General features: G+C 42.4%; 1 protein-coding gene and 1 long non-coding RNA gene across 2 annotated transcripts in view; one reads left to right on the top strand and one right to left on the bottom strand.

Annotated features, from left to right (window-relative positions):
- Window positions 1–648: 648 nt before the first annotated feature.
- LOC127570956 (uncharacterized) lies at window positions 649–8,369 on the bottom strand. The gene is made up of 3 exons (XR_007956433.1): window positions 8,337–8,369; window positions 1,808–1,915; window positions 649–861 (listed from the first exon to the last, which is right to left on the bottom strand). It is a non-coding gene; the product is annotated as an uncharacterized LOC127570956 (long non-coding RNA).
- Window positions 8,370–8,398: 29 nt separating this feature from the next.
- pdia4 (protein disulfide isomerase family A, member 4) overlaps window positions 8,399–26,472 on the top strand; it is a 30,558-nt gene continuing 12,484 nt past the window's right edge. The window contains exons 1-3 of the mRNA XM_052016629.1: window positions 8,399–8,712; window positions 23,963–24,125; window positions 24,819–25,024. Of these exons, the coding sequence (XP_051872589.1) occupies window positions 8,631–8,712; window positions 23,963–24,125; window positions 24,819–25,024 (451 nt within the window). The 5' untranslated portion in view covers window positions 8,399–8,630. The remainder of the gene's footprint in view (window positions 8,713–23,962; window positions 24,126–24,818; window positions 25,025–26,472) is intronic.

Here is a 26,472-nt window from a genome sequence, read left to right as displayed (position 1 = left end):
GCCTCTGCCTATCTTCCCCCTCTCCCACCTGGTTCCATCTGCCCATCACTTCCCATCTCACCTATCACCTGTTAGCTTCATCTCACCCATTAACTCCATCTCACCCCTCCCTCTCATTTCTATATACTGGATTCCGGTAGAAGATACAGGAGCCTGAGGGCACATACCACCAGACTTATGGACAGCTTCTACCCCACTGATAAGACTATTGAAGTACACTATATCCCTTATACAATGAGAAGGACTATGACCTCACGACCTTGTTGTGACCTTGCACCTTATTGCACTGCACTTTCTCTGTAGCTGTGACACTTTACTCTGTACTGTTATTGTTTTTACTTGTACTACATCAATGGACTCTGTACTAACTCAACGTAACTGCACTGTGTAATGAATTGACCTGTACGATCGGTATGCAAGACAAGTTTTTCACTGTACCTCAGTACAAGTGACAATAATATACCAATACCTTGCCTCTACATTCTGAGTCCTGATGCAGGGTCTCAGCCTGAAATGTTGACTATCCCTTTGCCTCCACAGATGCTGCTTGACTTGCTGATTTCCTCCAGCAGTTGTCTTTATTTGCTTTTTCATTGATAACGTTGATAAAGAATACTGTTAACAGAAAGAAACCAGGAAGACAAAAGCATAGAATGGAGATCGATCTTCAAAGTTAATGTGTCTGTTCAACTCAGCTGTAGATGATGCAGGAAGGTAAGGTTGTAACGATTAGAGCGAAATATTGCTCAATGCTCAGTGGCAATGGAATTGCAATCCTCAGAGAAACTGGCATCTGGGGACAATATCATCACCAAGCAGGCAGGACAACCAATCAGATTTAAGAATTCTCAGACAGCAAGCCTGGAAGTAAAACAAAATAATTTATTTTAATATTAAGCTTTCTTTAAATTTGCTTGGATTATTTTACACTTTCAGTATTGTTTACATGATTAAAATAATTTAAATATTAAGTTTTAAAAATGGATTTAACTGAAACTTCACATGTTTTGAGGAAGTTAGGTGTAACCATGAAATGAACGACAGCTGGGTTGAGTTGAGATCAATATTTCTGAGGTAAGATTAACTAGAATTGTGGAGGATCATTAAACTACTCTGGTTTAAAAAAAACACAAAAATAGGCATGTTGGAATGTAAAGTAGTTGTATAGCTGATCAGGTGATGAGATAGCTGAGATAAAATGAAACAAGACCGTGGAAAAAATAGGAAATTGAGATCAGACCACAGGGGAGTGCTCAGCCTGAAACATCAATTTATAATATTCTATAAATAGTCAAAAGAGCTCACATCCAGGTGCAATGTCAGAACAGCTAACTTGGACATTTGACTGTATCTAACATTAAGAAGCCTTAGTAAAATTTGACAAACTTTTCACTAGATGGAGACATAGTGGGCATAAAATAAAGATGAATATGTCAGAAATCAATTATCTCATAGCGTGACTTTGTTAGGGGAGTTCCTCACAAAAGGGTTGGGGCAATGTCCTTCCATCCTTCATTATTATGGGTATGAAAGCAAAGTGGTTAGGTTGCTCAGTCTGCAGAGGCCTAGATCATTTATCCTGAGATGAGTTTGAATCCAATCACAGTCGTTGATTAAATAAATTTGCAATAAGCAAACTAATCTCAGTAATAACAACCATGAAACTACCAAACTATTGTTAAACCCATCTGCTTCACTATTATCCTTCAGGGAATGAAGTCTACTTTCTTTACCTGGTCCAGGTACAGCAAAGTAGTTGACAGTTAACCACACAAAATCAGGAATGAACAATAAATGCCAGACTTACCAGAAACATACACATTCCATCAAACATAAAGGCTGGAACGGAGGATGATGTTCAATTCCATTAACAGCTCCTCAACTAATGAATGTCCGTGCTTGCTTCCATCAAAACCTGGACATTATGAGATAGAACATCAGCTATGTTCTTAATGAATAGCAGAGCAGGCTTGCAAGGTCAAATGGGCTACTCCTGCTCCCATTTCTTATGCTCTTATATTATGTTCTTATGGAGTCATTTATTCCAAATTGCCTTAGATCAGTAGGTTTTCTTCCTTGGAGAATGCTAGTGTAGAGGATTGGTCTTTATGACAATCTGATTAGTTTCATGGCTATCACTACTAATATCAGATTTTTGTTTTAAATTACAGATTTATTTGATTTCAGGAAGTCAAGTTCCCCAACCACCATAATGCTGGTCTAGTAATTTCGCCATTATTTGTTTCTAGTGACAATTAACATCTGTAGCACACAAGTGCTGGGCAATAACCATCTCCCACAATAAAGTCCAGCCACCACCTTCTGCCTTTAATGGCTTTCCCATCACTGAGACCACTATCAATGTTTGGAGAGTTGTAACTGACCAGAAACTAATTGGACCAGACAAATAAATACTATGGCTACAAGTGAATATTCAACAACAACAACTGACTTAACTCCCAACTCCCTAAATCGTTGACATTACCTACAGGGCATTAGTCAAGGTTGTGATGGAAGACTCTCTGCCTGCCTTAGTGTGTAGCCCTAACCACACTCAAGAAACTCTACATCATTCAGGACAGAACAATTTGTTTGATTGGCAGCTCTTCTACTACCGTGAATGTTAACTGCCTCCACCTCTGACATGGCATTGGACTATTGATCTGGAGATATGAATTTGAATCCAACTTTGTAGCTAGAGAATTTAAATCCAAGTAATTAAATAAATCTGGAATTTAAGTAAATGACATAACAGTAATTGTAACCATAATTTTACTAGATTGAGATGGAAATTAATGTCCTTCAAAAAGGAAACCTACCATCCTTACTTGGAATGATCAATGCTGTGAGGCTGGAGTCACACAATCTATTTGACTCTTATGTAATAAAAACAGAAAATGTTTAAAGTATTCAGCAAGTCTTGCCAAATCTGTGGGAAGAGAACCAGCCAACATTTCAGGTCAAGGTCCTTGGTAAGAAGTGGGAAGGAGACAAAAGGAGCTTGTTAATTTGCAGGGAGGGGAAGGGCGATGTCTCTAATAGGGTAAAACCGGGGGTGGGGGGGGTAACCATGGGAATAAGCTGTAAACAAGGTTATCTGGTCAATGAGTGAATAGGAGCAGTTAGAGAATGAGGACAGAAACAAAAGAACCTAGCAAAAGAATGTAGAAGTCACGAAATGCAGAGCACGAGGGCAAGCCCAACAGGTTAGGCTGGGTATAACCTCCACTCCCAGAGGAAAAGAAGGGGGAAAAAGAAACAACAAACAAGCTGAGCCAATATCACAGAAGGACAACTGAAACAGACAGAAATCAAGTTACCCGAAGTTATAGAATTCAATATTGAGTCCAGAGGCTGAAACGTGCCCAGATTAGGTTCTGTTCCCCAAACTTGCGTGGGGCATCATTGTAACAGCACCACTGACTGATAGGTCAGAGTGGGAGTGGAGTGGAGAATTAAAGTGGCAGGCAATGGGTAGCAAAGCAGTCACCCAATCTGTGTTTGCTTTCTCCAATGTAGAGAAGATCACAGTGAACACCAGATGCAGTACACTAGATTGGAAGAAGTACAAGTGAACCACTGCTTCACCTGGAGAGACTGCTCGAGTCCCTCAATGGTGGGAAAGTAAGAGGTGAAAGGACAAGTGTTGCATCACCTGCAGTTGTGAGGGAAAGTGCCACAAGAAGAGAGGGGAACTGGTGGGAATGGAAGAGTGAAGCAGAGAGTCATGAAGGGAACAGTCCCTGCAAAAAGGAGAGGGGAAGATGTGTCTGGTGGTGGAATCTCCCTGAAGGTGACAGAAATTGCACAGAACAATCTGTTGCATGCGGAAGCCAGTGGGATGGAAGGTAAGGAATGAGGTGAGTTCCATCCTCGTTCTTTCCCAGAGAGGGGGTGAGAGCAGAGGCATGGGAAATGGATGCAGTGCAGTCAAGGGTGTTGTTAACAATAATAGAAGAGGAGTCACGGTTCAGGAAGAAAGAAAACATTTTAGAGGCACCTGTATGGAAAATCTTCTCATTAGTGCAAATACAATGGAGATAGTGGACTGTGAGAATAAAATGGGGTCTTTACAGGGGACAGGATGGGACGAAGAGTTGTCAAGAAATCTGTGGGAGTCAGTAAGCTTGTGGTGGATATTAGTAGTTGGCTTATCTTCTGAGATGGAGGCAGAGAGATCCAGAAAAGGGAAGAGTCAGAGATTGACCATGTGAAGGTGAGAGTAGGGTGGAAATTGGTAGAAAAGGTAATGAAACTGTAAGTTCTGCCTGAGTACAGGAGGCAGCACCAATGCAGTTATCGATGTGCTGGAAAAAGAGTTGAGGGAGTAACCCTGGGGAGGACTGAAGCACAGGCTGTTCCAGACATCACACAAAAAGACCAGCACAACCTCTTTGAAAAGAAGAGAGTCTCTGTGTCTGTGCTTGTGAATTTCACCTTGCAAGAGTCTAAACGAGGCACATTTGCAAATTGTTACTGGTTGATTGGCATACTAACAGCAGCAAATAAAGGGAAGGCAGGTATATGTGGACTGGCCATTTTGGTAGTGGCCATTGTGTGAGTAGGCCAGTTTTAGAGTGGGGGGTATTGAGGCTTTGGTTCAAGAGGCTTCTGTGTAAAGAGGCAAATGTAAGTCTCTGGTAAGTTCCTTCCTTCCTTTCTTTGATTTGTCGTTTCTTTTAGTGCCAGGCTGAGTAGTGAGAATGGCTCCAGAGTCAGTGGTGTATTTAGCTTCTGTGATGTGGGAGTCCTGGGAGACATCCAGTCTCCCTGATAACTACATCTGCATGAGGTGCATCCAGCTGCAGCTTCTTACAGACTGTGTTAGGGAATTGGAGCTGCAGCTGGATGACGTTTGGCTCCTATAGGAATAATGGAGAGTATGTAGATAAGAGCTACAGAGAGACAGTCACTCCTAAGTTGTAGGAGGCAGGTAGCCAGGTGACTCAGGAGAAGGATGGAGAATAGGCAGGTAGCATGGAGTACCCCTGTGGCTGTTCCCCTCAATAACAGGTATACTACTTTGGATACTGTTGGGGGGAAGCTGAAGTGACCAGGTCTCTGGCAGTGAGCCTGGTCGTGTGGTGCAGAAGGGAAGGGGGAGAAGAGGAGGGTGGTAGTGATGGGGGATTCCATAGTAAGGGGAGCAGACAGGAGATTCTGTGGATGTGATAGACTCCTGGATGGTATGTTGCCTCCCAGGTGCCATGGTCAAGGACATCCCAGATTGGGTCCAGAGCATTCTGAAGGGGGAGGGAGAACAGCTAGAGGTCATGGTACATATTGGTACCAATGACATGGGTAGGAAAAGAGGTGAGGTCCTGAACAGGGAATATAGGGCGTTAGATAGGAAGCTGAAAAGCAGGACCTCAAGGGTAGTAATCTCTGGATTGTTGCCTTTGCCATGTGCCAGTGAGGGTAAGAATAGGATGATTTGGCAGATGAATGTGTGGCTGAGGAATTGGTGCAAGGGGCAGGGTTTCAGATTTGTTGATCATTGGGATCTCTTCTGGGGAAGGTACAACATGTACAAAAGGGATGCGTTACACCTGAACTGGAAGGGGACCAATATTCTTGCGGGCAAATTTGCTAGAACTGTTGGGGAGGGTTTAAACTATTTGGCAGGGGGGATGGGAACCAGAGTGATAGGTTGGTGCATTTAGTGTACAAGTAGATGCAAAGTGTAGAAAGATTGTGAGGAAAGATAGGCATTTGAAAGGGCAAAATTGCAGTCAGTTGGATGGGCTGAATTGTATCTACTTTCATGCAAGAAGTGTCAGGAACAAGGGTGATGAACTTGGAGCATAGGCTTGTTCAATGTGGGAACAAGTTCAGCCAGGTGAATGAGTGTGATGATGGAAGGGAACTGGTTGGGCCTCTGCTCCAGGAGGAAGTTGAGGGCCCTCAGACTATCCTGATGTGGGATGGAGGTGTAAAAGAATTTTACATCCATGATAAAGATGGGCCTGTTGAGACTTGGGAATTGAAAACTGTCAATGTGGCAGAAGACATCAGAGGTGTCAGAGATATGAAGGAAAGGACTGGACCAGTAGAGAGGATTGAGTCAGGTAAAAGTAAATAAGTTTGGTAGGACCAGAACAGGCTTAAATGTAGGTCTGCCAGAACAGTCCTGCTTGTGGATTTTGGGCAGGAGATAGAAGTGGGCTGTGCAGAGCTGGGACACAAAGGCTGGAAGGTGTACAAGGAAAATCTCTCAAGGAAATGAGGTCCATGACTATTTGGGTGACCATGGTCTGATGTTTGATGGTGAGGTCATGATCCAAAAGGAGGTATGAGCAGGCTTCTGAGAGCTGTTTGGTTTCTGCAAAATAGGTTAGTTCACAAGAGCAACCCTTGTCAGTGGGTTTGAGGATATTGGGGTTGGTTCCTAGTGCAGTGCTGCAAGTTCAGAAAGGAATAGAGCATGAGGGGAGTGGAAATGTCAGAATGGTCAATGTCACATTGGCAGTTAGCAATGAAAGCTCTAAAGAGGGTATTTGCCAGAAGTAGGTATTCATGTGGATTAGGTACTGAAAACAGATGAAATGGTCCACAGTTTGCGGTGAAGGCATCTGCCCAAAGAAATGGGCACAGGTGGCAGGAAGAGTTCAATGCCACATTGAGCTCAGTTAATTGAGACAGAGATTTAGTGGAATACAGCTGAGTCCTCTACTGATCATTCAGGATCAGTGGGGAATATCAGAAAAGTGAAAACACAGCAAGGGTGAAATGGGGGTGGGTGGGTGGGGTGGGGGGGGGGGGGGGGGAAGAAAGAGACAGGGTCCGAGGAAAGTGGAAAGACCACAAGGGATATTGGAATACAAGAGCTGTTGGAATTTACTATCTTTGATCTGAAAGGAAGAAAGTGGTCTATTGCAGTTATCTATTGTTTGATGCTTAATTGCCTTACAAGCCCATTGGTTCAAGAGAAGTAGGAGTGGTATATAAACATCAACTTTGCCAGTGTTTACCATCCAGGAGATGCAATGTAGCAACTCGTCATGGCTTCATGGACAACCTCCCATGCCTGTGACTGCACCCTCAAGGGACAAGAGAAGCAGGTGCATGAGTACACCATGCTCAGCAGATCACAAACCTCCCAACTTAGAAATATTATCAGAAGAACTGCAGTGGTTCTTGAAGGCAGCTCATCTTTTCAAAGACAATTAGGGCTGGGCAGTAAATGCTGTAACTGAATTAAAAAAAGCTAATTCTGAACAGAGCTGGAGCAAACAATTCAAACAAACCTGTATTCCTATAGTACAAATTGTAGGTGTAGCCCAAATGCCAATGGCATACTAAAAAATGCAAATCTCTTCTGGTAATTAATTTGTGGTGTATCTGGAAAGTCAAGAATTAAATATTTCACTTCAAAGCTGCAATAAACTTCAGCTATTAACAAAGTATGTTTCTCAGATTAATTCAGGGGACCTCATTCACATTCTGAGTCAGAGCCTTGCAGCACAAAAGACAAGCCTCACCCAAACTCATCCACTCCAACCAAAATAATAAGAGGAATAGATAAAGTGGACAGCCAGTGCCTCTTTCCCAGGGCACCAATGCTCAATACAAGAGGACATAGCTTTAAAGTAATGGATGGGAAGTTCAAGGGAGATATCAGGGAGGTTTTTACCCAGAGTGGTTGGGGCATGGAATGCACTGCCTGAAGTGGTGATGGAGGCAGGTATGTTGGTCACAGTCAAGAGATTGTTAGATAAGCAAATGGAGGAATTTAAAATGAGGGGATATATGGGAGCAAGGGGTTAGATAGTCTTAGGTGTTGTTTAAAGGTTGGCACCACATGGTGGGCTGAAGTGCCTGCAGTGTGCTGTACTGTTCTATGGTTCTAAAATGCCTAACTGAGCTGGTCCAATTTGCCTGTATACATTCCCTATCCACATACCTGTCCAAATGTTTTTAAAATGTCATAATTGTACCCACCTACACCAGTTCCTCTGGCAGTTTGTTCTGAATATGTACCACCTTCTGCATGGAAAAAGCTGTCCTTCAGGTTCCCCCTTAAATCTTTCACCCCCACCTCACCTTAAATCTATGCCCTCCAGTTTTAGATGCCCCCTACCCTGGGGAGGGAAGACCGACCATTCACCTTCTCTGCACCACTCATAATTTTATAAGCATCAATGATGTCAGCCTTTTGCGCTCCAGCGAAAACAGTCCCAGCCTACCCACTCTCTCCTAACTCAAGCCCTCAGTACAACATCCTTACATTAAAACACACAATCACCACTCACTTTCACTGCACCCCATTCCTCCAGCGCACTTATTTAAATCAGTGCGACCTATTCCCGCCCCGGGCTCGCTCCTCCGCCACTCACCGACACCCACGTGCCCGCTGCGCCGCGCCTCCGACGTACCGAGTGGCACTGTCCCATTGGACGGCGCGGCGGACCAATAGGAAATGGGCAACTCAGAGGAAACGACCTGAGAAAAAGAACGAAGCGGAGGGCGTGCCTGCAGATAGACCACGAGACACAGAACGGCGGGCGGTTGGAGAGCGCTGGACGAGGGTACCGGAGCGTGCGGCGGGGGCACGTGAGCGTGGGGGAAGAGCCCGGACCGTGACGCAGTGCCCGGGGATCTGGCGGCCGCAGGGGCGGGGGGAGAGTTGAATGGAGCTGAAGAAAGTGTCGCTGTTGTTGCTGCTGCTGGCGCAACTCGCCGTGACCGCGCTGGCCCAGGAGGATGTAGTGGGTAAGCACCGTTCAGTAAATGCGTCTCTGCCTGGCGCGGGGGTTCGCTAGCCGAGTCAAAGAGGCTCCAGCAGAGAGGCCGCTGTGAAGCAGTTTGGTCTCGTTGCCTCGACAGACTGGGTCCGGGTGTGCAAGGGGTCCGGCGCTTGCACCAGGGTTTGTCTTTGAATTCACTGCCCATATGCTTTCTCATGCGAACAAGAAGTGAGTGGTGGAGTCGTACAGCACGAAAACAGGCCCTTCGGCCCATGCCGACCAGGATGCCCCATCCAAGCTAGTCCCATATGCCAGCGATTGGCCCATAACCTTCTAAACCTCCCCAATTAGTGTACCTGTGCAAGTCTCTTTTAAAAGTAGTTGTTGTTGTACTTGCCTCAGCCACTTCCTCTGGTATCTCATTCCACATAAAACATTACAGCATGGTACAGGCCCTTTGGCCCACGATGTTGTGCCAACATTTTATCCTACTCTGGGATATATCTAACTCTTCCCTCCCACAGCCCTCCATTTTTCTATCATTCATGTGCGTATCTAAGAGTCTCTTAAATGTCACCACCTCTGCTGGCAGTACGTTCCACACACCCACCACTCCCTGTGTATAAAAAAAACTTGCCTCTGACATTCCACCCCCCCCCCCATACCATCTTCCAATCACCTTAAAATTATGCCCCCTCGTGTGAGCCATTTTCACCCAGGGAAAGTCTCTGACTGTCCACTTGATCTATGCCTCATCATCATGTACACCTCTATCAAGTCACCTCTCATCCTCCTCCTCCTCTCCAAAGAGAAAAGCCCTAGCTTGCTCAACCTATCCTCATAAGACATGCTCTCCAATCCAGGCAGCATCCTGGTAAATCTCCTCTGCAGCCTTTCTATAGGAAGGATATGGAAGCCTTCATGAGGTGACCAGAACTGAACACAATATTCCAAGTGTGGTCTAACCAGAGTTCTATGCAACATTACCTCGTGGCTCTGGAACTCAATACTCAGACTAATGAAGGCCAACACACCATACGCTTGCTTAACACCCCTATCAATGTGTGCGGCAACCTTGAGGGATTTATAGATGTGGACCCCAAGATCCCTCTGTTCCTCCATGCTGCTCAGAGTTGTGCCATTAACCTTGTATTCTGTCCTCAAATTTGATCTTCCAAAGTGTATCACTTCACACTTTTCTGGGTTGAATTCCATCTGCCACTTCTCAGCCCAGGTCTGTGTTCTATCAATGTCCTGTTGTTACCTACAGCAACTTTTTACACTATCCACAACACCAACCTTCATGTCATCTGCAAACTTACTAATGCACCCACCCACGTCCTCATCCAGGTCATTCATAAACATCACAAAGAGCAGGGGTCCCACAATAGATCCCTGTGGAACACCACTGGTCACCGACCTCCAGGCAGAATACGCTCCATCTATGACCACTCTGTCTTCCTTGGGTGAACCAATTCTGAATCCATACAGCCAAGTTTCCCTGGATTCCGTGCCTCCTGCCTTTCTGAATGAGCCTTCCATGAGGAACCTTATCAAACACCTTACTAAAATCCATGTACACCACATCCACTGCTCTACCTTCTTCAAAGTACTTTGTCACATTCTCAAAGAATTTAATCCGGCTCATGAGGCACGACCTGCCCCTCACAAAGCCATGCTGACTGTCCCTAATCAGCCTATGCTTCTCTAAATGCCCATAAATCCTGTCTTTAAGGATCTTCTCCAGTAATTTGCCTGCCACTGAAGTAAGAATCAAGTAAGCACCCTTTGTTTTTTAAAAAAAATTGCCCCTCAAGTTCCTCTTAAATCTTTTGCCTCTCACCTTAAACCTATAATCTCTAGTTCTTGATACCCCCACTCTTGGGGGGGGGTGGTGGAATACTGAGTGTATTCACCCTATCTATGCTCCTCATGATTTTGTGCACCTCTGAGATCACCTCTCAGTCTCCTATGATCTAAGAAATAAATCCTAGCCTGTCCAACCTCTCCCCATGACTCAGTCCCTCAAGTTTTGGCAACATCCTTGTAAAGTTTTTCTGTACTCTTTCCAGTTTAATGACATTTTTCCTCTAGCAGGGTGACCAAAACTGAACACAATACTCCCAAGTGTGGCCTTACCATCATCTTGTACAACTGCACCGTGACCTCCCAACTTTTATACTCAAAGCCCTCACTTATGAATGCCAATGTGCCAAAAGCTGCCTTCACTTACCCTGTCTACCTGTGACTCCACTTTCAGTGAACCATGTGCTTGTACTCCAAGGTCCCTCTGTTCTACAACACTCCCCAGGGCCTTGCCATTCACTGTGAAAGTCTAACCTGGATTTGCCTTTCCAAAATACAACTCCTTGCACTTATTGGAATTAAACTCCATTTGCTATTCCTTGGTCCACTTATTCAGTTGATCAAGATGCCCCTGTAATTGTTGATAACCGTCATTGTCCATTATACCATGTATTTTAGTGTCATCTGCAAAGTTACTAACCATGCCTTGTACATTCTTATCCAATTCGTTGATATAGGTGACAAACAACAATGGGCCCAGCACAACCCCTAAGGCACACCACTAGTCACGGGCCTCCGGTCCTGTTTTGGGGAAGGGTACAGCCTACCACCTCTTGCACTACCATGGACTTGTCTGATCGTTATTTTTGTTTTGAATTCTAGTGTCTTGTTTTGCACAATCTTTTCCTTTACTGTCTTGTATAATTTATATTTTGTGTATTGTTTGAATCTACGTGCCTATGATGCTGCTGCAAGCAAGTTTTTCATTGTACCTGTACCTCACTTGTGCAGATGACAATAGACTTGTACTGGGCAGGGCAGATAACATCTGTGGAGAGAAATGCAAGGTTAACATAGAACAATACAGCACAATGCAGGCCCTTTGGCCCACCATGTTGTACTGACCTTCAAACCACTCCTAAGACTATCTAACCCCTTCCTCCCACATATCCCTCTATCTTAAATTCCTCCATACGCTTATCTAACAATCTCTTGAACTTGACCAACTTATCAGCCTCCACCACCACCCCAGGCAGCGCGTTCCATGCACCAACCACTCTGTGGGTGAAAAATCTCCCTTGAACTTCCCACCCATTACCTTAAAGCCATGCCCTCTTGTATTGAGCATTGGTGCCCCGGGAAAGAGGCGCTGGCTGTCCACTCTATCTATTCCTCTCAATATTTAGTATATCTCTATCATGTCTCCCCTCATCCTCCTCCTCTCCAATGAGTAAAGCCTTAGCTCCTTTAGTCTCTCTTCATAAGCCATGCTCTCTAATCCAGGCAGCATCCTGGTAAATCTCCTCTGCACCCTTTCCAATGCCTCCACATCCTTCCTATAATGAGGCGACCAGCACTGGACACAGTACGCTAAGTGTGGTCTAATCAGAGTTTTGTAAAGCTGCATCATTACCTCGCGACTCCTAAACACGATCCTACGACTTATGAAAGCTAACATCCCATAAGCGTTCTTAACTTCCCTATCCACCTGTGTGGCAACTTTCAGTGATCTGTGGATATGAACCCCCAGATCCCTCTGCTCCTCCACACTACCCAGAATCCTGCCATTTATCTTGTATTCTGCTTTGGAGTTTGTCCTTCCAAAGTGTACCATCTCACACTTTACAATTTGATAACCTTTCACCGAAGAAGTAAATGTTATTCTGTTGAGCTAACATGAAACTATCAGGAGTTTCTTTGCATTAAAAATGTTTAATGTTTTAAGTTGAACGCAGTGTTCTATGCTTGTTTATAAGCCAATAGAATGATTTTTATTCTCTTTAATTTCCCGTAGCTGTATTCTGACAATGTATAGACATCAGAGTAAAATGATTTAAAATATTTATCCTATTGGAGAGACTAATCAATTATAATAGTGATCAATTGGAATACAACTTATTTAACAATTAATGTAAAACTAATTTGTGGGTTTTTTGTTAGAAATTGTGTAGCTTCCCAATTCTGCAGGCCCATTTATAGGGAGTCTTTGATTTTTGCACCAGATCTGACCTAGTGCTGAATTGGAGAGACTGCTTCCTTGTGATGTGATGTTGGAGGTCCTCAGCAAGACTAGTCTCTGTCACCAGACTCCACATCTGCCTGAATGTCTGAACAAGTTCCTTTCTGAACTACTGTCAACATAGTTCACCCTATTGTTGTTTATAACAAAAGTTTGGCTCGAACAATTGTTTTTAAGTTTACCTTGCATGACCAGAGATTTTGGAGATATTCGAGGTCGGTAATTAAATCTGTAACAAAATCTGTAACAAAATCTGTAACATTGAACCGAATGCTAAAGTAAATTAGAGGATGGTGGACATAAAATTGGTATGGATAGTCATGTGATAAGACAACATCAGCATTTAGTTTTATACCAAACCAGGTTTTGACTTAACCAGCATGCAGTGAATGCATTGCTCTCTGAATTTGTCCAAGGTTGCTGATTGTTCTGAGGTCAAAGCAGAAAGAGGTGGGAGAAGAGAAAATGGGGGTTTTCCAATTTAGTCACTTAGTTTGTACATTCACAATAGAATGTGACTTGAAGGTTGTCATCTAATTGTTGAATTCTTACCAAATTTTTTAACAGATCTTTTAATCTGAGAGAAGTCCCAGTGCACCCAGCCTCTGCTTAGCTCCCTCCCCACGTTCCCCAATGCATTTATTTTTGAGATCCATCATTAACTTAAATTAAGAAGTTAGAACAATGTATAATACATCTAGCGTAAAACAACCAGGCATTTTGGAATTACCCCTCAGTCATACCTGGTTGTAAATTGCAGTATTTCGTTGACATTGAGTGTGAGACAAATTTATTTCTACCTTAATTGATAATTACATAATCTAAGGTTCAGCACTGTTCAAGTTCTCCAATTATTTGGCTGTAATATAAAGATTTTTTTTTCTAGATTCTTTGCATTAGCAATCAATTTGCACTGCTTCCAATTTGATATAACCTGTAGATTTATATATTGAGTTAATGTTTAATATTTGATAGAGGGCCTGTAAACAGTTGCTACATTACTAATCAACTATATAGTGAGCAGGCAATTTTTAGATGGCTGTATGATCAAGTGCAATCATAAAACATTAAGTGTTTGCTCTTTGAAGGCTGTAACCACTTGCAAAAAAGTTTCAGGAGTTGGCAAAGTACAGCCTAGTAGTCATAGGGTGTATTGACAACCCCTAATCCACATCCATCAAGAAGACTTCATCTTTAATCAGTAATCAAATTTAGAAAGTTACAAAATTTCAGTAATTGCAACTGAATTCATAGCCTCTTTGGAGATGCATATTTGGATTGTATACCTGTCAGACTTGTGCCTTCATTTCTAAATTTGAACTTGCTACCTATAACAGAAATCTAAGTATGTTTGAAAGATTCTCCATGATCCAAGAATTTAAGACTACACAAACTTGCACGATCATCTTCCACATGAACTTACAGTTGAGAGCAGGAGTTGGTCACTTGACCTCTTAAACCAGATTTGCTATTTAATTTGATGGTTGATTTGATTGTAACTTCAACTTTGCATTTCCATGTACCCACAGTAATTTTTCACCTCCTTTCTTATCAGGTTCCTACCTATTTCTACTTTGACCATCCAAATATTCTCTCTGTCCTTTGGGGAAGAGTGTTCTAAAGACCCTTTAAGAGGAAGAAAATCATCTCTGGATTAAATGGGGGTTGTCTTATTTTGAAGCAGTAAACTCTAGTTCTAGATTCTGTCACGAAACATCCACCACATTATGCCCCTTCGGAATCCTATGTTTCATCCTTCCTAAGGGAAGGAGCCTAATGCACAATATTCCAGATGAGGTCTCACCAATGCCCGGTGTAACTTAACCATAATGTTCCTATCTCTGTATTCAATTTCCCTTCTAATAAATGATTGAATTTCTGTTAGCTTTCCTAAGTACTTGCTGCACCTGCACATAAGCCTTCTATGAATTGTGCACTAAGACAGCCAGATCCATCTGTGTTCTGGAGCTCTGCAGTTTTTCACCATGCTTTGTTTTCCTGGCAAAATGGGCAATATCACATTTTCTCATACTTCATTTGCCAAATCTTTGCTTTCATTAAACATTGTATATATATGTTCTCTGTAGCATCATTGTGTCCTCCACACAATTTACTTTCTTATCCATCTTTGTGTCATCAGTACATTTAACAACCATGCTTTGGGTGCCTTCATCCAAGTTATTAAATTTCTGGATCTGGGCTTTACTGGCAAGGCCAGAATTTATGACCCATGTGCTGCCACTTTCTACCCTGGCACCTCCTGGTGAAAGTACTTCTAAAGCACTTTTGGGTAGGGAGTTCCAGGATTTAGACCCAGTAGTGATGGAAGGATTGGTGATGTATTTCCAAGTGAAGATGCTATGCAGTTTGCAGATGGTGTTCATATGTACCTGATGCCCTGATCCTTGGTGGTAGAAGGCCACAGGTTTGGGAGGTGTTGCCAAAATTGTCTGGGTAAATAACTGCAGTGCATTATGTAGTTAGTACATACTGCAGTTACTGCACTGGTAGTGGAGAACATGAATGTCTGGAGTGGTTTATGGGCTGCCTTGCCATCAGTGGTTGGTAGATTTTAGTCCATTATTAAAGATGAAATTGCAGAGTACTTGGAAGTATATGATAAAATAGGGCAAAGTCTTATGGTTTTGTTAAGGGGAGATCTTGCCTGATAAATCCATTAGAATTCTTTGAGGAGGTAACAAGCAGGTTAGACAAAGAATCAGAGGATGTTATTCACTTGAATTTTCAGAATCAGAGGATGTTATTCACTTGAATTTTCAGAAGGCCTTTGACAAGGTGCCACACATGAGGCTGCTGAACAAGATAAGAGTCCTTGGTGTTAGAGGCAAGGTACTAGCATGGTTAGAAGATTGTGGGGTTAAAGGGGTCTTCTGGATGGTTGCCTGTGACTAGTGGAGTTCCACAGGGGTCAGTGTTGGGACTGCAACTTTTTTCTTGTAGATTAATGATCTGGATGAAGGAACTGATGGCATTGTGGCCAAGTTTGCAGATGATACTAAGATAGGTGGAGGAACAGATAGTGTCAGGGAGTCTGCAGAAGATCTTGGCCAGGTTGGGAGAGTGGGTAAAGAAGTGGCAGATGGAATGCAGTGTGTGTGTGTGGGGGGGGGGGGGGGGAGCTATGCACTTTGGTAGGAAGAATAAAGGTGTAGGCTATTTTCTAAATGGGGAGAAAATTCAGAAATCAGAAGTGCAAAGGGTCTTGGGAGTCCTAGCTCAGGATTCCCTCAAGGTTAACTTGCAGGTTGAGTCAGTAATAAGGAAGGCAAATGCAATGTTAGCATTCATTTCAAGAGGACTAGAATATAAAAGCAAGGAGGTACTGCTGAGATCTTAAATGGTGTTGGTCAGACCACATTTGGAATATTGAGTCAATTTTGGGCCCTATATCTAAGGAAGGATGTGCTGGTGCCAGAGAGGGTTCAGAGGAGATTCAAAAGAATGATTCCAGGAATGAAAGGCTTAGTGTATGAGGAGTGTTTGTTTCTGGGCCTGTACTTGATGGAGTTCAGAAGGATGAGGGGAGGATCTCATTGAAACATACCAGATACTGAAAGGTCTGGAGAGAATGGACTTGGAGAAGATTTTTCCATTTGTAGGAGAGTTGAGGATCTGAGGGCACAGCCTCAGAATAAAGGGATGTCCCTTTAAAACTGAGATGATGAGGAATTTCTTCAGCCAGACGGTGGTGAATCTGTGGAATATGTTGCCACAGAGGCCTGTTAAAGCCAAGTCATTGGGAGTATTTAAGGCAGAGATGGATAGGTTCTTGATGGGTAAAGGGGTTAAGTGTTATGGGGAGGAGCTGGGAGAATGGGGTTGAAAAAAAAACAACCATAATTAAATGGCAGAGCAGAGTCAATGGTTGTGAATGGTGTTAAGCTTAAGAGTTGGTGCTGCATTTATCCAGGCAATTGGAGAGTATTCAGTTTCACTGATTTGTGCCTTGCAGTTGGCAGGAAGGACTTGGTGTCAGATGGTGAGTCACTTGCTGTAGGATATCTAGCCTTTGACTTGCTCTTGGAGCCACAGTATTTGTGTGGCTGTACATTTGAGTTTGTCGATGATGATAGTGGGGAACTTGGTGATGTGATGCCGTTGAATGTTCAGAATAGGTAGTTAGTTGGAGATGTCATTTTCTTGTACATCTGTGGTGTGAATGTTACTTAACAGAATAACAGCCTATGCCTGAATGTTGACTCTGTTTTGCTGGATGCAGGTGTGGGCTGTTATGTTTACTATGGGATTGTGAATGAATTTGAATATTGCACTAATAAGCAAAAATCCCCCACTTCTGACCTTGTGATGGAAGAAAGGTTGTTGATAAAGCAGCTGATGGTGACTGGGTTTGGGACATTCCCAGGGAAACACCTACAATGATGTCCTGAGGCTGGGATGATTGACATCCAGCAACTATGACAATCTTCCTTTGAGGTATGACTCCAACCAATGGACTGTTTTTCCTTTGGATGCCCACTGAATTCAGTTTTACCAGGAACTTCAATGCCACAACCAGTCAAATACATTTGTGATTTTATCAGCAGTCCCTTTCATTTCACATCTAGAATTTAGCTCTTGGATCAAAAAATAATGAAGCCTTGGCTGTGATGAAGTCTGGAGCCAAATGGTGATGATGAAAACCATTGCAGGCATGAGAGAGGAGATTATTGGTGAGAAAATGGTATTTGATAGCTCTGTCAACGATTGCTTTGGTGTTTTAGAGTAGGCTGGGCAGGAATTAGCCAGATTGGGGTTATTTTTATGTAAAGGACATTCTTGGATAATTTTCCATGTTGGATAATTGCCAGTATTGAAACTATACTAGAACTCACCAGTGGTGACAAGATTTCACCACCTTACCCATTTTCCCCCTCATCCCCTTTCAGCATTTCAAAAGGATTACTCCCTTCGTGATTCCCTGGTCTGCTCTTCTGTTCCTACCACACACCATCATATGATGCTTTCCCATGCAACTGCAGGAGGTGTAACATCTGTCCTATCACTTTCCTTTGTACCATCCAGGGACTCGAAGAGTCTTTCCAGGTGATTCACTTGTACTTCTAATTTGGTGTTTGCATTGTGGCCACCTCTACATTGGAGATGGGGGGGGTGATCATTTTGCAGAATACCCACATTCTGTAGGAGTGATCCTGAACTTTTGCCTGCCACTTTTTTTAATTCACTGTGCACTCCTACTCTGACTTTACTATCAGATCCCCCTCTTGCGCTGTTCTATTGAGGCCCTTCACAAGTTTGAATAACAAACAACATGCCCAGAAGCAAAAGGTGCAGCTGGTGGGACTTGATATTGAATTCTCCAACATTAGATAACTTGTTCTTTTTGATTGTATGAGAATTGGCCACTTTTGCCCACTGTCCTTTTTTAATTTTGTACAATCTGGCCTCAGTACGTCCTAATAGGTCAGTCTACACAACATTAACAACAAGAACCTTAATTTGATTTTACCTGTCTCAACTCTACATTGTCACATTACTTCACCCGAGCAGAGAGACTCCCTCTGTCCACCCATCACCCTTCTTACACTCCCTTCCTGTTTCTTTTTCAGTCCTGATGAGAGGTCCCAAACCTGAAACTTCTTTTCTTTCCAGAGGTGCTGCCTCCTGCAGAGTTTTTTTTCTAACGCATCAACATTCAAATAATCTGCCTTTCTGTATTAGAAGCAGAGGATAACCTCATACTTTTCCGCATTAAACTTTGTCTGCTTTGCACTTGCCAACTCACCCAACTTGTCCAAATCACATTGATTGAAGAGACTGGGAAATCGGAATCAGATTTATTATCACTGACTTGCATGAAATGAAATTAGTTGTTTTGCAGAGCAGCACAGTGCAAAGACATAAAATTACTATAAATTACAAAAATAGTGCAAAAAAAAAAGGAATAACGAGGTAGTGATCATGGGTTCGTGGACTGTTCAGAAATCTAATGGTGGAGGGGAAGAAGCTGTTCCTGGATTGTTGAGTGTGGGTCTTCAGGTTCCTGTAGCTCCTCCCCAATGGTAGTAATGAGAAGAGGACATGTCCTGGATGGTGAGGGTCTATGTGATGGATGCAACCTTCTTGAGGCACTGTCTCTTGTAGATGTCCTTGATGGTGGGGAGGGTTGTGCCTGTGATGGAGCTGGCTGAGTCCATAGCCCTGTGCATTGTGAATACTGTGAATTGTCTGTAAGGTATGATTCTGTGAGTACAACTACGCAAATTGTTGCTTCACTACTATGGTACAACTCTCCCAGTTTAGTCACCAAGTCCCCATTTGTTTGAGGAGGATTTTGCAAGGTCAGCTGAGTTGGAAGCACAGTTTTTATGGTCATCATTAGTAAGGCCAGTTGATAATTTTTTTTTCCTTCTCCCAAATTAGTTTTTAATTGCATTTAAATTCATAGCTGTCAGAATAGGATTTGATCTCCTGGATTTAGTCGAGGTCTCTGGATTAAATGAGTGATAATTTAACCACTACACCACTGTCATACCCATTAATATGAACTGTAAAATGTTGAGACCTTAGCACTGATTGGCACACCAATTATGGCATCTTCCCCATTAGAAAAAGGCCTCCATTTATCCATATTCTGTTCTCTCTTGGCCAATCATCTGTCCACCTCGTACACCATGTCCTTTTATTTTCTGCAGTAACCTTTGAAAGTGGTAGCTTATCAAATGTCTTTTGGAGATCTTATGTTCCTTACTCTTGTAAGGTCTGATTAGTACACTGTATATTTAATACTTCAGTAATTTAAGCTTATGTGCTCAGTTCTAGTGATGATGTTCTACCTAGATGGTGCAGAGAACTGATATTGCTGCATCAGACAAGTTGGGTCACAGCTATAAGCGTTTCATACTAATTGTAATGGACCCTTATTCAGGACTTGGTATTTGACAGATCTGATGCAAGGTTTCGGTCCAAAACATCAACAGTTCCTTCCCCCGCCCTCTCAGATCACAGATGATGCTCGACCTGCTGAGTTCCTCCAGCAGATTATCTGGTGAATGCAGTCCCATTGTGATTTTTGTGAAGTTCCTGGGTTTTAATTATAACTAAAGAAAGCAAAGTATTTCCAATTTGGCATGACACACCATTTGAAGGTAATGGTATTCCCATGCACTGGCTGCTTTTGTTCTGATGGTAGAGACAAATGGTTTATAAGTGAAGCTTTAGCGATTTGCTGCACTGCAGTGGATGGCATATATTGCATCCATGTTGTATTATTGGTGAAGTGGGTGAATGTGGGATGTGATCAAATTAACTTTTTTTTTCCCTGAATGGTGTAGAGCTGCTTGAACCTGCTGTATGAAAGGTCTTTTGCCTTTCTTAGTGATTGAAGGGTTTTAAAGAATGGGGTCAATCCTAGATACTCTGTTTTGCTTCAACTTTAGTGGCTGGTCCAGAAAGTTATTTTCCATTAGTGACCCAACAGGTCGCATTACAGGCCCTCCCAGGGTTACAAACATCTGACTTGTGGGGACACCCGTACAAGTGAGCTCTTATATTAAATTCAAATGAGAACCAGTCTTTGCGGGGGGGGGGGGGGGGGGGGGGGGGCATCACAAAAGAGTGTTTACTTGTAACCTCCCTGCAGTAATCAGATACCATTCTCAAGAACACAGGCTGCCAGATGCATTGTGGGAGGCCATTTAAGAATTGCTTTGAAATTGACAAGCAATTGCTTCCATTGATACTTCTGCAATGATACCCCATTAAATGAGTAACATTCACTGATACTTTGAGCCCATCAAAACATGGCAGACATGAGGTATTTAAGAATTGTGTATTCATATTCATAAATTGCCAGAGATTTGAACAACTAACTCTGGATTATTTACACACATTCATCTTGATAGCATACTCTTAAATGGATTTCTGAAATTAAAAATGAACATTGCCAGAATTAGCTTGAGTTTCAATCAGCACGAGAAACTAATTTGCAATATGTACATCATGCCTCAGTGCTCAATGTCAATGTTAGTGTGGTGAATATATCATTCTGCACAGAAGGCTATTCATTCATTATAGCTACTCTTTGAAAATGCAGTCTAATTAGTTGGATTTTCATGGCTCCTCATTTGTCCAGTTTCATCTTTGCAGTTTATTTTTGATAACAGCTTTGTCAGTGTGCCCTGCCAAGAAGTTAGGATGTTACCTGTAAATCTGGGAACCTGTATTGTTGAGAACCCACTTGGGAAATTAATGATAAAGTGCTACAATTAATCAACAAATTCTCTTTTGAGAATTATAAAACTATATTAGTAGTTCCTTTGAATGGAAGTGACAAGGTTAGTGCAGCATAGATTTTGAGATGCTTAAGAATCCTAATAACTTGCATTTAACCTAAACTTATCAATCTTTTAATCATTTCCATTAAAAATATGTATTCTAGTGCTAAATGTTTTACATGAGACCTTACCTCTAAAACTGAAGTGAGGCTCTGCTTCTTGCAGGCTTAGCCCAGACATGCATTCTGGTTTAAGTGTGTTAGATTAACACTTAGTGCACTATCAAATTAGATTTTAAAAACTTTTGGGAGAGCTGGCTGGACGTTTCTGCATTTTGGACAGTGTTTTTGTAGCTCATGGAATTTTTTTCTGTTCTTTCTGACAGTCATTGTTGGCTTTGTGCTGACAATGTAGCATGAGAATCAAAAGGTCATGTGGGAAACTTCTTCACTTTTGTCATTGGGCCTTCTGATCATTAGGTTGATTTGCCATGCTGCTATTTGTTTTTTTTAATCCTTTGTATCTTCACTTTCTTCTTCCCACCTGCAAATTTTGAAGTTGTGCAATTGGTCATTTATCTTTTCCAACACAAGGATGTTGTTTTAGATGGATCCCTGCAACACCCAAGAAATCCCATGAATAATTTCCTTGGACTAGCCTAAAGGCTTAACTTTTGCAGGCGTGGCTTTTTGTAGCCTGGTTGAGTGCATACGATGGTTAATGTTGACATGAGACTGCAGATGCTGGAATCTGGAGTAACAAACAATCTGCTAGAGGAACTCAACGGGTCAGGCAGCATCTGTGGAAAGGAAGAAATTGTTGACATTTCAGGTTGAAACCCTGCATCAGGACTGAGTGGAGAGGCAAGATGGCCAGCATAGAGGGAAGGGGGGTGGGGGGGGGGGGGTGGCGAGAAAGGATTCCGAGGTGATTGGTGGACTGGGGAGGGGTGTAAGATGCCAGGTAGGGGTGGTGAGTTGGAAGACTGGAAGGTGAATGATAGATGGAGGCAGACAAACAGGAAAAAGAAGAAAAAAGACGATTGTGAAGTTTTTCCATCTCTGCTGCATCCACTCTCAAGATGAGGTTTTCTGTTCCAGGAAGTCTGAAATGTCCTTTTTCTGGAGGTGCGGCTTCCCTTCTGTGGTTGATGGAGCCCAATATCGCATCTCGTCTGATTTTCATAGTTATGCTCTCACTTTGCCTCCTCCCAGACAGAACAGAGATGGTTCCCCTGGTCCTTGCCTTTCACCTTATGAGCCCCTGCATCCAGCTTATCATTCTTTGTCACTTCTACCAGCTGCAACATGATCCCACCACCAGCCACATCTCTCCACTCCTTTCCGCCTTCCGCAGGGACCACTCCCTCTGTGACTCCCTGGTCCGCTCATCCCTCCACACCCATCCTTCCCTTACCCCTGGCACTTTCCCCTGTCCTTGCAGTAGATGTAATACTTGGCCTTGCACCTTCTCCCTCACCATCCAGGGACCTAAACAGTCCTTCCAGGTGAGGCAAAAGTTCACATGCATCTCCTCCAACCTTGTCTACTGCATTCGATGCTCCTGATGTGTCCTCCTCTACATCGGTGAGACCAAGCACAGACTCTGCGACTGTTCTGCAGAACACCTACACAGTCTGTGATGGCCATCCTGAGCACCCAATTTGTAGATCATTTCAACTCCCCTTCCCATTCCCCCACTGACTTGTCCATCCTTGGCTTTCTCTACTGCCAGGATGAAGCCCAGTGCAAATTGGAGGAGCAACACCTTGCATTCTGCCTGGGTAGTCTACAACCCAATGGCAAGAATATGAGAGTTTTCTAATTTTAGGTAAACCTCCCCCTTCTCCCCCCATCCTTTTTTTCCTCCTCCTTCCCCCCTCCACCCCCCAACACCTCTTCACCCATCTTTGTCCCCTCCTGGCTCCATCCACCCACGGGTGTCCCTCCCCCACCCCCTCCACCCTGTTCCAACTGTCATTCACAACTCCCTTCCCCTCTAATAGTTCCCATTCTCGCCTCCTTTACTTATCCGAATCCAGCTCTGGTAGCAATCCTGCTTATCTCCCTCCAGCAGCTGTCTCCCATCGTCACACTTTCTCCCCACCCCCCCCCCTCCTCCCACCACACACACACACCTTGCACCATCTGTTTTTTCTTCTTTTCCTTTTGTCTGCCTCCATCTATCATTCATCTGCACAGTCTTCCAACTCCACCCCCTCTCACCTACCCTACCTGGCACTACCTACCTGTCATTTTGCACCCCTCAGTTCACCAATCACCTCAGAATCCTTTCTTTCCACTCCCCTTCTCTACACTGGCCATCTTGCCTCTCCACTGTCAGTCGTGATGCAGGGTTTCGACCTGAAATGTTAACAGTTTCTTTCCTCCCACGGATGCTGCCTGACCTGCTGAGTTCCTCCAGCAGATTGTTTGTTTGTTACTCCAGTGTTAATGTTAAAGGACATGAATGAGAATTTGAGTTCAGATGTAATATCAGAATGGTTTGTATCCTTGGTTAGCAGAGGTGAAAACAAATAGAGGAAGAGGATATTTGAATGTTGCTGAGCTCCACGATTGGCAAATAATTAAGCCATGCTGTAACCCTCAAATTTCTTGTGATGACTCGGGATTGAGTACTTTGTATGTTGCTGGTTATTTTCATTCATAACTAAAAGCAGTAAACATTGTATTACAATACTGTTGGTTTGTCATGACTAATGCATATCTGTACAATTGTTTTGCTATGCCCAAATTTTAAGATGGGGCCCTATTTGATAAGCTAGAGATTTATTGTGGTGTCACAAGAATTTTAAGTTTTTTCGGTATTTACACTGGGGTCACTTGAATTTATAAGTAGTATTGTCTCCCTCCAGCAGCCCTCTTGTATTAATGTTGTGAATGAACACTTCATCTAAGATGAAACCAATGCCAATTAAATGCCATCTTTACACAGCATTTAATTTTTTTTTCTAGAATCTGATGGGGAGGAGGAAGAGGAGGAGGATGATGATGAGGAGGAGGAAGAGGATGACGAGTCAGTGAAGGAAGAAAATGGTGTTTTAGTTTTGACTGATGCAAATTATGATTCCTTCATTGCCGACAAAGATATTGTGTTGATTGAATTTTATGCCCCTTGGTAAGTGTAATTTTAATGAAAAAGGTTACTTATTCATGTTAAGATATGGATGCTTGCTAAAATGCTGCTAATGTTTTGCCCATAATCTTTTTTCAAAATCAGCCATTCAGCATGTGTCTGTGCCAGCTCAAAAGCTGTCTCACTCCTTTGCATTTTCCCAATAACCCTCCTTTATAACAAGGAGACCAGTTCCATTTTCTCCAATTTTGCTTGGGACACCGTATTTTAGCTGAAATCTAGCCATTAATTTATAAACATTTATAGTTTTCTTTCTGAACTATGCATCCAGTTTTAAAGCCAGGTCCCTGGACCTTTAAACAACTTCATCAATTTGTCCAGCCACCAGGCAAGATCTGTAAACTCCCAGATTTGTTTCTGCACCCCTTTTAAAATGTCACCATTTATACTACTGCTCGGATTTTCATTCCATAAAGCATTTTGTTGTACTTACGTTGAATTTTATTTGCTGTCCATTCTAATTGTCTTAAAAAAAAATTTTGGTTTTGTGTGAATGGATCATGAAATGATCAGCATGAATTTTTTTGGGACAGGTTGTTCTTAAACTGCATTTCCAAATAACTTTGAGATTTGTTTAAATATTGTCAGCTGTTTATAATGTTTTGTATATAAAGTTCTGTCTTCCATTTACCAGGATAGTCATTTCCTAGCCTTGTAAATTCTCTTAATCTGTAGGTGTGAACACTGTAAACGATTTGCACCAGAATATGAGAAGATTGCAAGTGAGCTAAAAGAAAATGAACCTCCCATTCCAGTTGCCAAAGTTGATGGCACGTCACAAACTAGCCTGGGCCAGCGGTTTGATATTGGCATGTACCCCACCTTGAAGATTGTGAAAAATGGACAAACAGTTCATTATAAAGGAGCATTGGACAAAGAAGGTAGGAACATTTTGTAATCACTTGGTTTCATTAACTCTTCATAAAATGCACTTGCTGATAGTGGCCAACTGAAGTTTAAAGCAAGAGTTACTTATGTGGGCTAACTTTGTGGATTAATCCTAGAATTGACCTATTGTTTTAATCATTGTACAATTTTTCAGTGTTATACATGTGGCAAAAATGGAGGTTAATTTGGTACGGTATTCTTCTAGAAGAATGTTTTAAGTTCTCAATTTATAACCTCTTCTAGTTTTTAAAGTTGCCCATGATTTTTACATTTTCTAAGCAAGAGCATTGAATTTTCTAACTTGAGTCTCTCCTTTCATGTTGAAGGCACTCTGGAGATTTGATTACATGACATTCTGATCCCTTGATATCTGATCATGTAATGCTTAATATATTGACGCCTACAAATGTTACTCCATACACCTTTTATTATCATTAGCATGCTTCAGAGGAATTTCTTGTCTGTATTTGTGCCATGAGCTTATGCTTCAAGTTCTTAAAAAAACCAAGAATCCATATGATCAAGGATGGAGGTAAAATCGATAGGGTGGTAAGGGGATGCATGGAATAATTGGAGAGGGGAAATAGAAAGTAACTCTGATTCATCAAACCGTTGATTGATATAACAGAAAATGCAGCCATTCAACCCATGCTTGAGTTAGGTCTCCAGCAGACCTATCCCATTATTACTTGTTGATCACTCTTTGCCCATGGATCTTCTTTTTATATTTAATACATATCTAATTCTCTTGTAAATATTATATTTTGTCACTGGAAATGGTTTCTTTTTTCTGTTTAGTTTCTCCCTGTCAGGAAGTGCTATGGCTTTGACTTGATTCTGGATCACCAATCCAGGCCATATATTCAAGTCCTACCATGGCTGTTGGAAAATTTAAATAAAGTTAATTAAATTTGAATAAAAATTAACTCCAGTTGTTGTGAAACCCCATTTGAATCACTAATACCCTTTTTGCACAGGTGCTCTTGTTACTTCTACAAAGTTCCTCTCCCTAGTATTTTGGGACATGCCTAAATTTTTACAGATTTGTCAAAAAGACTGTCATATTCAAAATCATGCCTTTTCAGCAAATGCCCTGGATTTTTGCTATGATTCTTGAATATGACTGAGCTATAGGCAGGATAGATCTTTAGAGGTGGCAGCAGCACAGGGATATCATTAGAAGGGAGTGATTGCAGAACTTTGCATTGACTTTGGACTGCATGAAGTCTTGTGACATTGAGTCAAATGTGGACATGGTGATTACTATCTGCTACTTTTTCTTAGCTAACGAATCTGTACTTATCTACATTGAATAACACTTGTAAGCACCTAGTAAGTAGGAGGTGGACAAAATATACTCTAGGTGGAAAACTCATGGTGGTCACTTCTACCATGGCTGTCATGGATTGATCCATTTCCATAGATGGACTGGTAAGGATAA

This window comes from Pristis pectinata, chromosome 5, assembly GCF_009764475.1.
Source record: "Pristis pectinata isolate sPriPec2 chromosome 5, sPriPec2.1.pri, whole genome shotgun sequence".
Lineage (NCBI taxonomy): Eukaryota > Metazoa > Chordata > Chondrichthyes > Rhinopristiformes > Pristidae > Pristis > Pristis pectinata.
Note: the sequence above shows the minus strand (reverse complement) of the source record. Positions and strands in the feature narration are given on the sequence as shown.